Consider the following 17,102-nt stretch of genomic DNA (forward strand, 5'->3'; position numbering starts at 1 on the left):
TGAGCAACTTTGTAGTTCAGTTTGGATTTACTTTACTTTCATTTCCAAAATTGAGTAGTATGTATATTTTATTTATAGTGCTATATGTATATATTATATACATTAACATTACATTTTGCATACGTTAAATATTTTATATAAAAAAATTGTTTAACCTCTAAAACGATTTGGCTTTAATTTTTGAAAGCTTTTATTGGGATGAACGCCAGTCTGGTGCTTTTACTCTGAAGTCTATCCGACGCCGATCCTCTTTCCTTATTGTGAAGGAGCTCCACCGGAAGTGGCCCCTTTAGCTCGTAGCGGTTTAATAAATGTCATTTTTACTCAAAACCTGCGTCGGTTTAAGTAAAGGCAGAAAATGTTCACACGGACCAGTTTGAAGACGATATCCAGGAGTAAACCCCAGCAGCTGTAGATTTTACCGTAAGTTGGTTTCAATGTTTTGTTTTTTCACCCTTTGAAGGATAAGCGTTAGCATGTTAGCTCCCCCGAGCTAACAGGACAGCTTAGCATCGAGGCTAAAATGCTAACGTCCACTACTAGTTTATTAAAGGATGTTTTCACTGTTACTGTGTTTTTATCATCACGTCTGTTTATTAGATGCGGCTTGTAGCTGTGAACTGACATCCTCAGGTCAACACACACACACACACACACACACACACACACACACACACAGAGGCAGAGACATACATAGGAAGAAATACATACACACACTGAAACACAGACAGAAAGAGAGACACACACACAGACGTCTCCTACATTATAAAAACTGGACTTGCAGGTTAAAAGCAGCTGATCATCCAGAAGATTGAATTGTTAAAATTACTTCATGTTTTTATTATAAAAAGCGACAGTTTCCTGTTTCTTTGTCACTTTAGATGTAAATTAAATCTCCATGTATTGCATTTATAGTTTAAGATATAAAGAATGAAGAATGAATGAAACTGCTTTATGTGAATCCAGAAATAATCCCGGTTAGAAACTGAATATGTTTCCTTCCTGCTGCTCAGAGCCGTTTCTAACAGGCGGACGAGCTGCTGCCATTGTTTCCCACTTCTTCTTCTCAGTTTGCATCGCTGGAGCTTCACCTTGAGAAATCCATGGAGGCTTTGTTACTCCGAGCAACACTTTAGCTCACACTCATCCGCTGCGTCTCTTCACACGTCCACACATCAACGCTGCCAAGCAGAACACCGCCTCCTGCCTCCCCCGAGCCGGGATCCTGTTTTCTGACCATTCCTGGGAGAGTCTGCCGCTCTGACCTCGCTGGCCTGTCGTCTGCTGCCCTTCCAGACTGGTGGCGTCGGGTTCTGACGGAGCGATGCCGGTGGAGAGCGGGAGCAGCGCCGCCAGGCAGGCCAAGCAGAAGAGGAAGTCCCACAGTCTGTCCATCCGCAGGACCAACAGCACGGAGCAGGAGCGCTCCGGCCTGCAGAGGGACGTCCTGGATGGACAGGTGAGGAAACAACGGCACCCCGACATCAACCACGTCACATGATTAAACTTCTCCTATCCTCCTGGTCACCCCCCCCCCCCCCCTCCTCCTGTTCACCTCCTCCTGTCTTCCTGGTCACCTCCTCCTCTTGTTCACCTCCTTCTCCTCCCCCTCCTCCTGTTCACCTACTCCTCCTGGTCACCTCCTCCTCCTGGTCACCTCCTCCTCCGGTTCACCTCCTCCTCCTGTTCACCTCCTCCTGTCTTCCTGGTCACCTCCTCCTCCTGTTCACCTCCTCCTCCTCCCCCTCCTCCTGTTCACCTCCTCCTCCTGGTCACCTCCTCCTCCTGGTCACCTCCTCCTCCGGTTCACCTCCTCTTCCTGGTCACCTCCTCCTCCTCCCCCTCCTCCTGGTCACCTCCTTCTCCTCTTCACCTCCTCCTCCTGTTCTCCTCCTCCTCCTGTTCACCTCCTCCTCCTCCTCCTCCTCCTCCTGTTCACCTCCTCCTCCAGTTCTCCTCCTCCTCCTGTTCACCTCCTCCTCCTGTTCACCTCCTCCTCCTCCTCTTCCTCCTGTTCTCCTCCTCCTCCTGTTCACCTCCTCCTCCAGTTCACCTCCTCCTCCTCCTGTTCACCTCCTCCTCCTCCTCCTGTTCACCTCCTCCTCCTCCTCTTCCTCCTGTTCTCCTCCTCCTCCTGTTCACCTCCTCCGCCACCTCCTCCGCCTCCTGTTCACCTCCTCCTCCTGTTCACCTCCTCCTCCTGTCCTCCTGTCCTCCTGTTCTCCTCCTCCTGTTCTCCTCCTGTCCTCCTGTTTACCTCCTCCTCCTGTTCTCCTCCTCCTCCTCCTGGTCACCTCCTCCTTCTGTTCACCTCCTCCTCCTGCTCCTCCTCCTGCTCCTCCTCCTGCTCCTCCTCCTCCTGTTCTCCTCCTCCTCCTGTTCTCCTCCTCCTGGTCTGGTCGGTCCAGAAACCTTCAGTATTCTAAGTTTCTAGCTCCTCCTTGATTTTCCTCATTTGAATATTGGATCATAGGAGCTGCATTCAGAATCTGCTGTGTCTGTGTGAGCTGGACTGGCTCCGCCCACACATGTCCATCTTGGGAAGAGGAGGAAGTACTTCCTCTGGTGGTGCCATGTGCCAGAGCAGAGCTGCCTAATTGTGGGAGGAGTCAAAGGGAGGGCCTACCTTGATTGGGATTGGCTGAACCCCCGATGACACTATATAGGGTTTGATCTCTGATTGGCTGCTTGGAGCAACACACTTTTTAAAACCTGAAACAAGCCAGGGACAGAGAGGACAGACTGTCTTTACTTCTGGGATGTCAGTCCAGGTATGGGGACGAGTAGTACTGCTGGAGAACCTTCAGGAAGTGGATTTAACAGAATATGAGCCTTTAAATAAGAGACACATAATGAAATGTTTGCATGTTAACTTAACAAACTTAATTTAGAAACATACATTTAGTTTTGTTTCCATTAAATGAATCGACACGTTTCTCATAAATCTGCCGTATGAAAATGAAGTGACCTTCACAACGATTCAACACGACTGTGAACAACAGTCCTGATGGTGAAAAGAGTTTCACTGCGACACCTTCAAGGGGTTGAGCTGTAATCCTAATCCAATTAGGTTAGAATACAGTGAGCAGTCTGTGTACAGTAGAACAGTTTATGTTTTAACAGACTTGAACTCGACTCTACAGACTGAGGAGTCGTCGACATTTTACATCTGTAGGAATTCACCTGTGAAATAATGAAAAATCTGATTTTTGTTGCTCGTTGATTATTTCAAACATTGTCCTGTTGCTGCTGCTTTGCTCTCTAAGGTAGTCCGGCTCAGAAAATCTCCTCCTCTTCCTCTTCCTCTTCCTCTTCTTCAGTCACAAGGCTGCGTTTAGGTACCAAAACATCATGGTACCGTTTGATTTTACGTCATTCGGTACTTGGTAGTAGGGACGGGGCCAATCTGATCCAGTATCGGTATCAGGTTCCGATATCAACGTAATCCACTGGAGCTTTCTGATCCATGATCCTGGTCTGATCCAGGATCCTGGTCTGATCCATGATCCTGGTCTGATCCATGATCCTGGTCTGATCCATGATCCTGGTCTGCTTCATGGTGCTGAAACGATCCCCAGTGTTTCCCTGCTGCTGCTCTGCTCGCTGGCTGCAAACTGTGGACTGGATTTCCTGAAGGGAGGCGGGTCTCAATGAGACCAGGAGGAATGAGGCAGGAAATCCATTCCACAGTTTGCAGCCAGCGAGCAGGCTAGGGAAGTAGCACTGTGCTATCCAACTTTTCATGGCAACATGTTGCTGTTTGGACGGATTTTACACTCAGAACACCACAAAGCAACACAGCAATGTGCAATATTTACAAAGCAACACAGCAACGTGGATGTTTGCAAAGCAACGCAGCAACGTGGATGTTAGCAAAGCAACACAGCAACGTGGATGTTTGCAAAGCTACACAGCAACGTGGATGTTTGCAAAGCAACGCAGCAACGTGGATGTTAGCAAAGCAACACAGCAACGTGGATGTTTGCAAAGCTACACAGCAACGTGGATGTTTGCAAAGCAATGCAGCAACGTGGATGTTTGCAAAGCAATGCAGCAACGTGGATGTTAGCAAAGCAACCCAGCAACATGCAATGTTTGCAAAGCAACGCAGCAACGTGGATGTTTGCAAAGCAATGCAGCAACGTGCAATGTTTGCAAAGCAACACATCAACACAGCAACGTGGATGATAGCAAAGCCGTAGTCCAGCAGGGCGGCGCTCTGCAGCCAGACCTCAGTGTTTTCAGCCTCCAGCTCTGGGAGGAGAACAGCTCTGACATCAGAACAATGAGCAGCAGCTCCTCCAGGCTGTCAGCAGACGATTCACACCTCCGTGAAGCTGCGTCCTACTCCACCCTAAACTCCCTGGAAATAGTCCCAATGGTTGGAGCTGCGTTAGAGCTGGAAACATTGTGTTGCTGCTGCCTTGCTCAAGAGTTTCCCCAGAGATTAATAAAGTCATTCTGAGGTTCTAAAGATAGAAGTAGTTTATTATGAGATGATGACGTCACGCAGACCCCCACATTGTCCACATGGAACTAAAATACTTTGTACTGCTTCCTTTTCTGTCCTGATACTAACCTCAAGTTGTCTTTAGAGAGAATACATGTATACATTAGTACATTTCATACTTTACTGTAGAGAGGGGTTTATTACAGCCTCATATAAAATCAACAATAATGATAATAATAATATTAAAACAAACAGCTGTGGTATCGGAATCGTATCAGTATCGGCAGATATCCACGTTTGGCGCTGGTTCTCAATTAGACCCGAACCTGTTGACCTTGGTTCTGATATAGACCAGGACCTGTTGGTCCTGGTTCTGATATAGACCTGTATGAAACGCGGTCCAGTCCCTCCTTCATGACCTTTGTGTTTCTCGCTGCCGGGGCAGTCCTCCGACACTCTGGACTCGCTGCTGAGGACGGAGGTGAGTTCCAGCTGTGTAGAAGTAGAAGTAGAAGTTAGAGCAGCTTCTACTGGTGTAGCTCTGCTGTAGTTGAAGTTCTATTAGTGTCCGGTGAGTTTTTTTCTTCTCACGTGTTTCCGTAGCAACGTCTTCTTGTCGTCTGAACAACCCGAGCCGACGGAGGCTGAGATGTTCTAGTAGCATTCATGCTCCAGGACGAGAGTTCAGAGAGACAGGAAGTCACTCCCTCACTGTGTTAGCACGCCTGGCTAACAGGTCACGACTAGGTTAACACGACTTGTGTGTGTGTGTGTGTGTGTGTGTGTGTGTGTGTGTGTGTGTGTGTGTGTGTGTGTGTGTGTGTGTGTGTGTGTGTGTGTGTGTGTGTGTGTGTGTGTGTGTGTGTGTGTGTGTGTGTGTGTGTGTGTGTGCGTGTGCGTGCGTGTGTGTGTCTAAATAAATCAATCTAAATGTGTTTGATAATTTCTACATTAAAATGTATTTAGTTTTGCAATATTTAAGCAATAAGTGTGACAACAAATGCGGTTAAATGAGCTTTTAATTCCGTGTGTGTGTGTGTGTGTGTGTGTGTGTGTGTGTGTGTGTGTGTGTGTGTGTGTGTGTGTGTGTGTGTGTGTGTGTGTGTGTGTGTGTGTGTGTGTGTGTGTGTGTGTGTGTGTGTGTGTGTGTGTGTGTGTGTGTGTGTGTGTGTGTGTGTGTGTGTGTGTGTGTGTGTACCAATACCTCCAAACGACTGCAGTCTGAACACTCACCATGTCCTCATGTTGTCTATGTGGAAACCAGCCACCGTCTTTAAATCCAACATCAAGTCATCATGAATACAAGCTATACTTCTACTAATACACAAAGTAATACTTCTTTACAGTGTGGATGTTTTACCTGAATGAACCTAGAAGGGATTAAATTAAATTTTATTGACATGACGGAAAGAAAACATTCAAATCTGACTTCATTCAACAGTTTATAAGTCATCAGGTAACTTCTTCCTCTTCCTCTTCCTCTTCCTCTTCCTCTTCCTCTTCCTCTTCTCCTTTTCCCTTCTCTTCTTTCCTATTCATATTCTCCTTCCTCTTCTCCTTTCTGTTCCTCTTCCTCTTCCACTTTGTCTTTCTTAAGTTTTACCACTTTACTGGCCAAACACAAGCTCAGGTGAAGATCGTTATAAAAACTTACTAAACCATATTTAATGTGTTTAGTTCAGTTGAATCTTTGAATTAAAGTGTTTGGAACATTTTCTTCACTAAATCTGCTTTACAACATGATCAGTGATATCTTCTCACTATACCAGTAGAATAAGTTCTGATCCTACCTGCTGCGACTTTGTGTAACTTCATACATACAATACTTAGTTTATAACATTCATGCTGCAGCAGCTTCTTCCTTTTATATAAATCTCCGTTGGTGCCTGAAGCAGGAGTTCAGGCTTCTTGTCGTGTTTCACATTAGAAGACACACTGTGTTCGTTCTGGAGAGGAAACTTGTGTTGTTGCAGGGTTTTTTTGTCCCGTGCTGTAGAAAGTCTGCACACAGAAATGATGATAATCCCACCTGCTGGTTGTTTTGTTGCCCCAGGACTCCAAACTGCCCCTGCCCCTGAGGACCAACCTGCTGGACCTGTTCAGTCAGATCGAGAGGGAGTTTGAGAACCTCTACATCGAGAACCTGGAGCGTGAGTCCTGCTCATCCAGCCACATTAACGCAAAAAAACCTCCCGCTTTCTCGTCAGAGCTGAAAGAGCTTTTATTTTGACATGTTTAGGGTCGGAGCAGAGCTGGGCCAGACCCCAATGGAAGGCAATACAAGATTTTTCATTTTTAATATTAGACAACAAATCAGACAGAGCGACTCGCTACGAGTATCAGGAGGTCGCCGAGCCGCGGATCCCACCGGTGTTTGGATTAACTGGTTCTCCTGTTAACTAGTGACCTTCTTCCTCCAGCGTCTCCTTTTCACAGCAGATGATAAAAACCCGACCAGAACCCGTATGTCTCCTGAAGAACGCCGTTTAACCGCATTTTTATTAAAGTTTAAAGTATCATAGCGTTTGTTTGTCTGATTTTAACATCAGCTGCCGCTAACGGCTGCTGGCAGAAGTCACCAGTTAACAGGGGCACCAGTGAAACCGAAACACCGGACAGTGAATCGCGATATAATATTAATAATTTGAGCTGATATCCAACCTGGAGGTTGGCTCCACATCATCAGATAGAGATTCTATCGGTGGGGGGTTACTTGTCCACGATGGGGAAAAGCTCTGATGACTCCGCCCACTCTGCGGTGGTACTATAATGTAATGGTGAACGAATGAAAGTGAGTGGAGGCGAGGCGACTCGGTACGAGTGGAAAAGCTCCAGAAGTGAATCTGCTTCGTCTCCATCTTGTGTTTGCCTTTCAGTACGCAGAGAGATCGACACGCTGAACGATCGTCTCGCAGGCGAAGGACAAAATCTGGAGGGAGCAGATTTAGCTAAAGGAGCCCTTAAGACGAAAGGTGAGTCGGCTCAACACCGAGCTGAGTTTGATCCAGGAGTGTTTCCACCCAGTGGCCTGATCGCTGCTCGTCTGTGTGGGTTTGATTTGCCAGCGAGTCACAGCACCAGTCAGCTCTCCCAGAAACTGAAGACGACCTACAAAGCTTCCACCAGCAAGGTAAACACAGTTCACACGCCGTGAAACTCCTCAGCTCCTTTCTGAAGGCGTGAATGATCGTTGTTGTGTGTTGGTTGTGGGCCTCGTCCCGACTTCAGCTCTCCAGCTGCTCTTCTGTGTGTTTCACCGTTTCTCTTCTGCTCGTAGCCGCGTTCAAATTCTTGCCATGCCAGAGTAGGTGGATCCCGCAACTTCAGCGTAACCAGCTGGGAGTTGTGGGGTGGAGACTCATGGGTAACTTTGTTGATTTCTCCCAATCTCCTCCAAACTCCTCGCCCCCGCCTCCTCCCCTCCTCCCCTACAACCCCCACCCCCCAACCCACCCCCCACCCGTGTGCCGATATGCATGAGCAGCCCAGGCCGGGCGCGGACGCTCCCTCCCCGAGAGACTTGGTCATTCAAATGTAGGGTTGAGCTCTTCTTCCAGTGAGATAAACTCTCTCATCTCACTAACCGCCTCTTTCAGTTGCTCCTCTTTTTGCTTTTGGTTTCGGCTCCTCGTCGTTCACACACTCACACACACTCTCACACACTCTCACACACTCTCACACCCTCTCACACCCTCTCACACCGTCTCACACCGTCTCACACCGTCTCAGCACGACGCTGCGTCCAACTGAAAACACCGTCTGCCCCCGAGAACGTGAAATACTTCAGGAGGAAAAGCAGTTTTATTTTGGAAATATAGCAGACTGAAGAAATTCATGACTTATTACGTGATTCCGTTTGCGAGCTGACATATAAGACAATATTGGTTTGATTCTAGGACACTTCCCTCATTCCAGGGATCATTTTGGAAAAGATTTCACACCAGATCTCTTGTGCAGATTTTTATTCTACTTTCTGAAATAAAGATAAGAAGAAGAACCCCTGTGGTAAAAGAGCTGTTGCTGCGCCGCCTCCCCAGCAGCTCATCCTCACTGGCGACAGACGTTTTACAGCTTCGTTTACGTTTCATGTAAAAAAAAAGTTTTTTTGTGTTTTCACTTCAGAACAGTTTGGGTTTACACAGAAACGGCAGAAACACTGAAAACAACGTAGTTTCATGTGGTGCCACTAGTAGGTGCTGTTTTTGTAATTGTGAGACTTTTCTGAAAAAAAAAGAGCAATGATTTCACCACTTATTGGATCTAATCGTAAGATGAGTGCTTGGAAAAGGCTTTCCTCTGACCCAGAGGTTGTTCCTGTAAAGCTCTACTTCCTCCAGATCACACTTTGATCCAAAACACCTCGTTTTATCCTCAAAGAACCCGTTTATTCACAGAGAATGAGAGAAATGTTCTTTATGAGCGTCTGGCTGCTTCAGGTCTCTGCTTCAGGTTCCGCTCATAACTCAAAGCTTCTCCTGCTTCTTCTTCTTCTCCTTCTTCTCCCTGAACCTCCTCCACTCCACTGCTGCCTCTAAAACCTCACCGGTCCTCCACACAGTGTCTAAACCTCTTCTGCTCCGTGCTCTCCATCAGCCACATGTCTGTCCAATGAAAAGATCAATTCTCATCTAATTATTTACAAGAGAAGAAGAGGGGAGAGAGTGACACACACACACACACACACACACACACACACACACACACACACACACACACACACACACACTGTGTTTCAGGTGAATGACGCCTCTCTATCTGCTCTTTCAGTTGGAACTTATTTAGCGGTCTGTTTCCCAAACCGACGGAGAGTCCTGTCTGTATCATCCCCATCTTTAATGTAAACACCTGACAAACCTGGATTAAACACCACTCACCTGTTTCTTCTGTCCCGTGGTTTTTCCCCCCCTCCAGATGTTTTCTTTCAGTTTGCATTGACAGTAACCACAGTTCTGGTTGTTGACAGCGGGTCTGGTTGTTTGAGGACGGTGGGGCGAGGCGCTCCTCCTTCCTGGACTGAAGTGAATGAAAGCTTGTTAGCTGCTCAGCAGCCCCTTCCTCAGTTCTGCTGTCCTGCTTCCTGCTCGCTGCAGACCGGGCTCCTGCACCGCCCTGCAACCACCAACTCAGCAGATTCACTCTGAAACCTTCAGATTCAGGCCCATTCAGTGAAAGGTGCTTCTGAGACAGACGTCTGCAACCCACCGAGGGTCTTCATCCCAAACATTCCATCCTGGTTTGATTTATAGCCGTGATATTCCTAATGGAGTCAGCTCAGGTGATAAAAAGATCCTAAATAAGATCTCTGTATGTCACATCCTATTTCCTGATTAATATCAGGGTTCTAACTGCACCTCACAGACGACACTGTGGTTCAATAGATTCAATTAAAAAAGACTATTTGTTTTACTGCCAGTGACGTTTGAAAGGTGGAGGAACTTTAATTCAAGTCAATTTTACTTGTAAGAGTCCAAATACGACACAAGTCATCTGAAGACACTTTACTGAGAAACACCAACCGTACACTGATGAGCTGTTTCATCTTTCTGTCATAAAGGTTGCAGAAATCTGTCCAAGACTCACTGGAATTCATTTCTTTAGCCATTTCTTTTAGTGCTTATTGGCGTTTAAAATGAGTTTTTAGCAGAAGGATTTGATTGGTTGAGTGCAGGAGCTCCGTCTGCCTCCAGCTCCAGACTCTGCTGCTCTCCCAGCTCACGCCGCTCCGTGTCTCCGTCAGATCGTGTCCAGCTTCAAAGCCACGACGTCCAGAGCCGTGTGCCAGATGGTCCGCGAGTACGTGGGGCACCGCGATGGCATCTGGGACCTGAGCGTGACCCGGACCCAGCCGGTGGTGCTGGGCACCGCCTCCGCAGGTGAATTCAGACTCTCTGCTCCAGAGGCACTTGGTCATGTCTTACACTTTCATTCAGAGTTTCACTTCCTGTTGAATGGAGCAGGTCTTTGCAGGAGTTTGAGTGAATGTGACCCGGCTGACGCGCCTCTCTCGTGTTGCTCATGTGTTGGACAGACCACACTGCCATGCTGTGGAGCATCGAGACGGGAAAGTGCCTCCTCAAATACACCGGCCATCAAGGATCAGGTAGAGTCCACCACGTGGTTCAGTTAAAGAGTCCAGAGTCCAGACCAACAAGGAAAGAAAGACTCTCGTCTTCACGTCTTCAGTTTCTCAGACCTGCACGATCAGGAGAAAAGACACGAGCAGCATCACAACAAATCAGGCTGAAGTTCTCTTGTGCTCCTGTTAGTAGTTTCATATCCAGAGTTATCAAGGTTTCCTGCTCCTGATAGGACGATACATGAAGAAAGAACCAGGATTAACCTGAAGACTGAGGACATTTATCTTAGTTTTCTCTAAAGCTTTTCTTTGGTTTGTGGTTTTGAGCCACTTTATAAAAATGTATTTTATTTTATTTAACTAGAAAGAAACTTTGTTGATTAAAAATCTCTTTTTCAAGATATTAATACCAATACAACATTTATTAATGTGGTTATACTCTTAAAAAAACAAAGCAGCACATTTCACAGCTTGGATAAAAAGAATAATGGGAGTTCTTCTGAATGAAATCTGCTTCTTGGATCTCAGGATTAAAAGCAGTGATGTGAGGGTAATGAAGGGGAGTACAACATGTATTTAAACGCAGTATATATACACCTCTGGGCTGTTTTTGTCTCCACAGTGAATTCCATCAAGTTTCACCCCACTGAGCAGATGGCTCTCACAGGTAACCTCGCTTCGGTTTCTTCTAAATCAATAAGCCCAGACACACAACTTGTGTTTCTGCTGAGTCATGTTGAAGTAAATCTGACATCGACTGGAGGTACTCCGCTGTATGGAGGAAGTATTCTGTAGAAAGTAGCAGGAAAGTGATGCACTTATTTTGAAATATGCTTATTTTGAAAGGTTTCCTAAGATAAGACTAGCATATAAAGACGTTTATGCACGCTGCACTACATTTTCTATTTCCTAGTAGTTTTATGAAAAGTTTAAAAATCCTAAATAAGCCAAACTGAACGAATCCTCCTTGATTGGATCTTCTGTTCGTCCTGCTCAGCGTCTGGAGATCAAACCGCTCACATCTGGAGGTACCTGGTGCAGCTGCCCACCCCTCAGCCCGTCGCCGATATTAGTGTGAGCGCACACACACACACACACACACACACACACACACACACACACACACACACACACAGTTAATGACTCCCAGTGTTTCGTCCTCCTGTGACAACAGCAGACGCCCTGCGAAGACGACGTGGACTTCTCGGACAAAGACGACGTGGACGGCGAGGTGGAGGGGCCCAGCGACTGCCCCTCCCTCCGCGTGGCCACCACCACCCTGCGCAGCCACCAGGGCGTGGTGATCGCTGCCGACTGGCTGGTGGGGGGGAAGCAGGTGGTGACGGCCTCGTGGGACCGAGCCGCCAACCTGTACGACGTGGAGACGTCGGAGCTCGTTCACTCGCTCACAGGTACGAAGAAGACCTCGTTCACACTGCAGGGAAATCAGACCCGATTATCATTTTTTACTCAATGACTCATATCCGACTTGTTTCCTGTGAAAACGTTTTCCACACCAGACTCAGGCCTCGTTCATATGAGCTACCAATTCAGATATTTTACTACATCGACTGCATCGTCATTGACAGTGTGTGTGTGTCTCTCTCTCTCTCTCTCTCTCTCTCTCTCTCTCTCTCTCTCTCTCTCTCTCTCTCTCTCTCTCTCTCTCTCTCCTCCCCCCCCTCCCCTCCCTCCCTCCCTCCAGGACACGACCAGGAGCTGACTCACTGCTGCACACACCCCACCCAGCGTCTGGTGGTCACCTCCTCCAGAGACACCACCTTCAGACTGTGGGACTTCAGGGACCCGTCCATCCACTCTGTCAACGTGTTCCAGGGACACACCGAGTCAGTGACACACACACACACACACACACACACACACACACACACACACAGATGGAGCTCTGGAGATGTATCCGTGGCATGAAGCCCGTTAACCCTTAAAAATCCATATATTATCCAGGTCATCGTAGAAGCCGCAGGGATCACAGCGCGCGACAAAAGTAGCAGCTTATAGTCTGGAAATTATGGTATTTTTGTTTTTAATGAGAAAAAAGCATCAGTGCTCATTTTACGTCAATTCTACAGACATAAAAGCAGAATGGACTGGGTCAGCCCCTGGACCAAAACCGGCCAGCGAGAGGCTCCAATCTGACCGAACCACCAAGCAAATGTTTGTGAAAACACCCAGAATGCAACAGATCCCGGAGAAGTTTTCTGGACAGTTCCAAATCGGCTTTATGTTGAGATCGGAGTCATTTTCAGTCGTAATTGTTTAGTGTTGATTCATCAGGTTTATTCTGCACCTGCAACTCAACAAACACAAAGTTTAAAGATTAAATTTAAAGGTTTTTTCGGCGCTATTTTAGGGGTCCGGCTGTATGTGGCCCCTGAATTAAAATCTGTTCGACTGATCAGGGTTAAAGTATAGAAACATCATCTGATTAAATCATGGATGAAGCTTTCATCAGGAAACTGCATTCAGTCACGTCTGCATCTCCTCACGGGTTCTGCTAAAACAAACATTCCCAGTTATCAAACCACATTTATAAAATGATGTCAATAAATGTGACAGAAAGTCGAAGACCGTGTGGAATAACCACAGAAAGTGAGTGTTTCCATTTCTAAACCTTCACCCACAGTAAGTGAATAAGTATTTACTCTGTTAATGATGTAATGATGTCATCATCAGTGTCTGCTAAAGCTTTCCAGAGCCCAAAGCTTATTTGGAAAATGGATTAAAAATGGTGGAATGTGTAACTTTGGTCAGTTTTGTGTGAGATTTGATCAGAGTTTAATCGTGATGTTCAGAATCATAATTTAATGGTGAAAAAAAGTCATTTTCCATATATTGTAGTGGTGATGAAGGATTGAAACGTCTGGAAACGGCCTCTAGTTTTATGTAGTTTCACTGAAGCAGACTGTCCAGAGCGTCGGTGAACGTCAGCCCCGTGTTTAGCAGAAACAGGAAGTGATGTAGGAAAGCAGTGTTCATGAAAACATAGCTACAGCGCCACCTGCTGGTCGTACAGTCCAAACAGGCCTTTCCCTCCTGGCCTCCTGCAGCACGGTGACGTCGGCCGTCTTCACGATGGGAGATAACGTAGTTTCTGGCAGCGACGACCGGACCGTCAAGGTGTGGGACCTGAAGAACATGAGGTCTCCCATCGCCACCATCCGCACCGACTCTGCCGTCAACAGGTGAGAACACACACCTGGTAAAATCACAATACTGGAACAGCACCAGATTACTACAACAGGTCGTTTCTGTCTGGACTGCTCTTTTATTTATTAAAGGTGATTTAGTCTGTACATTTCTTTCTTTATTACTTCACTTCCCCATTTCACATTAGAGGTTATTCTTCTTGTTCAAACTTGAAATAACAATAAATTAGTCATGATTTTCCTCTATTTTCACAAAAACTTCTGAACATAAATGAAAATGTATGTGTTAGTAAATGCTTCGGTCTTTGAATTTCTGTGTATTTTTCTTAATAGTCAGAACTTTATTTTTTATGTTTTTCCGAAAAAAATAGTTTCACTCTTTAGTTTTTTTCTCTTTATTCACTTTGTCACACTGAAGCTCGGCCACGTCCCTCCTCTGGGTGCCGCCCCACACTTTGAAAAACACACATTCAAATTGCAAAGAAGGAAATTCTCATGTTTGAGTTATTTTTTTTTATGTTTATATCATTTCAATCATGATGAAGTTAATGCTCACGAGGTGCCACAGACCAAATAAAACTAGAGGAGAAACATAACTATAATAAAAATCCATATAAATACTTTTCTTTTTGCAAATTCAAGTGTTTTATGACGGTTCAGCCTGTCTGAAGCTCTTCACAGTCCGCAGTGGCTCCACAGGGGCCTGACCTTGACCTCCTGACCCCCTGACCTCCTGACCCGATGACCTCTTGACCTTGACCCCATGACCATGACCTCCTGACCCCATGACCTCCTGACCTTGACCTCCTGACCCTCGATGTGACGATACTGTAGCTGCAGATGTAACCGAGTCTGTCGTGTTCCTCCGCTTCAGGATCAGCGTGTCGACCAACCAGAAGATCATCGCTCTTCCTCACGACAATCGGCAGGTCCGACTGTTCGACATGTCGGCCGTGAGACTGGCCCGACTACCCCGAAGCAACAGACAGGTCAGTGGAGCTCCGCGGGAAACTATCTGTACCCTCATAACACCGAGAAAACTACCTGTACCCTCATAACACCGAGAAAACTATCTGTACCCTCATAACACCGAGAAAACTATCTGTACCCTCATAACACCGAGAAAACTACCTGTACTCTCATAACACCGAGAAAACTATCTGTACCCTCATAACACCGAGAAAACTATCTGTACCCTCATAACACAGAGAAAACTATCTGTAGTCTCATAACACCGAGAAAACTATCTGTACTCTCATAACACCGAGAAAACTACCTGTACTCTCATAACACCGAGAAAACTATCTGTACCCTCATAACACCGAGAAAACTATCTGTACCCTCATAACACCGAGAAAACTACCTGTACCCTCATAACACCGAGAAAACTATCTGTACCCTCATAACACAGAGAAAACTATCTGTACCCTCATAACACCGAGAAAACTATCTGTACCCTCATAACACCGAGAAAACTATCTGTACCCTCATAACACAGAGAAAGCTATCTGTAGTCTCATAACACCGAGAAAACTATCTGTACTCTCATAACACCGAGAAAACTATCTGTACCCTCATAACACCGAGAAAACTATCTGTACTCTCATAACACCGAGAAAACTACCTGTACTCTCATAACACCGAGAAAACTATCTGTACCCTCATAACACCGAGAAAACTATCTGTACCCTCATAACACCGAGAAAACTACCTGTACCCTCATAACACCGAGAAAACTATCTGTACCCTCATAACACAGAGAAAACTATCTGTACCCTCATAACACCGAGAAAACTATCTGTACTCTCATAACACCGAGAAAACTATCTGTACTCTCATAACACCGAGAAAACTATCTGTACCCTCATAACACCGAGAAACTATCTGTACCCTCATAACACCGAGAAACTATCTGTAGTCTCATAACACCGAGAAAACTATCTGTACCCTCATAACACAGAGAAAGCTATCTGTAGTCTCATAACACCGAGAAAACTATCTGTACTCTCATAACACCGAGAAAACTATCTGTACCCTCATAACACCGAGAAAACTATCTGTACTCTCATAACACCGAGAAAACTATCTGTACTCTCATAACACCGAGAAAACTATCTGTACTCTCATAACACCGAGAAAACTATCTGTACCCTCATAACACCGAGAAACTATCTGTACCCTCATAACACCGAGAAACTATCTGTAGTCTCATAACACCGAGAAAACTATCTGTACCCTCATAACACCGAGAAAACTATCTGTAGTCTCATAATGTCTTCGTAGCAAAATTAAAATCAATCCCTGGAAAGCTGCAGTAAAGACAAAGTTTCTATTGATTTTCTTTTGCATATTTTACGTTTGATCGTCCTGATCAGGCCTGATTGGATCTTCTGGATCTTCTGGATCTTCTTGATCCAGGTTTTGGTTCGACTGCTCGGGTCTAAAAATAGTTTAGTTTCTTGTTTTTTTTTCTTTAAACGATGCATGATGAGGAGATTTATGGCTTCTGGTGAAAAATAACCAACAAACATTGTGTGTGTGTGTGTGTGTGTGTGTGTGTGTGTGTGTGTGTGTGTGTGTGTGTGTGTGTGTGTGTGTGTGTGTGTGTGTGTGTGTGTGTGTGTGTGTGTGTGTGTGTGTGTGTGTGTGTCTGTCTCAGGGTCACCAGCGGATGGTGTGCTGCTCCTCCTGGTGTGAAGAAAACACCACCTGTAACCTTTTCACCTGCGGCTTCGACCGGCAGGCCATCGGCTGGAACATCAACATCCCCGCCCTGCTGCAGGAGAAGTGAACTCCTCCTCCTCATCCTCCTTCTGCTCTTCCTCTTCTTCCTCCTCCTCCTTCTGCTCCTCTTCCTCCTCCTGCTCCTCCTCCTCTGCCTCCCTCCATCTTCTCCATCAGCTGTGAGAAGTTTAGTTTTCTCCTCTTTTTCTCTCCTTTGATGGAGTAAAAAGGGAGGAAAGTCTTTGGTCAGCTCAGTTAGAAGTTTGATCTTCATGTTTGATGTCCTGATATATAATCACCTCCGTCAGCCATAACATTATGACCACTGTGTCGGCCCCTAACACAGGAGAGACAGCAAACTGTTTTTACATACAGGAAGGAGGACCTTCATAATAAAATATCATAAGAATAAGAATGTGTGCCGACAGGGAGCCACCACACCACTTCTCATTTAATTTCATTAAAAAAGTAAACCACTGAAAGAACTAATGTGATGTCAAACTTGCGGTCCTGCTGTCGTGCCGATGTTCGATATGATTGTAACGACTCTTCTCTAGTGAATCGCAGTGCCCTTTAGTCACGAGTGTCGTGGGAAATCCGTCAGTGTTGTTATGGTACTTAGAAAAGAGAAAACAAGATAAAGGAGTGTCGTGATGCGTTCGCTGTTGCTGCTTCGCTTTGCCAC

At 46.0% G+C, this 17,102-nt stretch overlaps 1 protein-coding gene across 2 annotated transcripts; it reads left to right on the plus strand.

The window, feature by feature from the left end:
• The first annotated feature begins 257 nt into the window (after positions 1-257).
• On the plus strand, positions 258-17,102 carry LOC308111314 (WD repeat-containing protein 37). 2 transcript variants are annotated; one of them, XM_080466176.1, is made up of 14 exons: positions 258-423; positions 1,297-1,459; positions 6,504-6,600; positions 7,327-7,422; positions 7,516-7,580; positions 10,188-10,323; positions 10,479-10,550; positions 11,149-11,193; positions 11,524-11,600; positions 11,701-11,938; positions 12,232-12,373; positions 13,595-13,729; positions 14,568-14,682; positions 16,353-17,102. In XM_080466176.1, the coding sequence occupies exons 2-14, from the start codon at positions 1,325-1,327 to the stop codon at positions 16,482-16,484; spliced, it is 1,485 nt and encodes a 494-aa protein (XP_080322302.1). In that variant the 5' UTR covers positions 258-423; positions 1,297-1,324; the 3' UTR covers positions 16,485-17,102. The 2 variants fall into 2 exon arrangements, with proteins under 2 accessions (XP_080322302.1, XP_080322303.1); XM_080466177.1 differs by having other exon boundaries at positions 11,704-11,938; positions 16,353-17,039.

The sequence above is a fragment of the Lipophrys pholis genome (genome assembly GCF_963383615.2).
Source record: "Lipophrys pholis genome assembly, chromosome: 1".
NCBI classification, from domain to species: Eukaryota; Metazoa; Chordata; class Actinopteri; order Blenniiformes; family Blenniidae; genus Lipophrys; species Lipophrys pholis.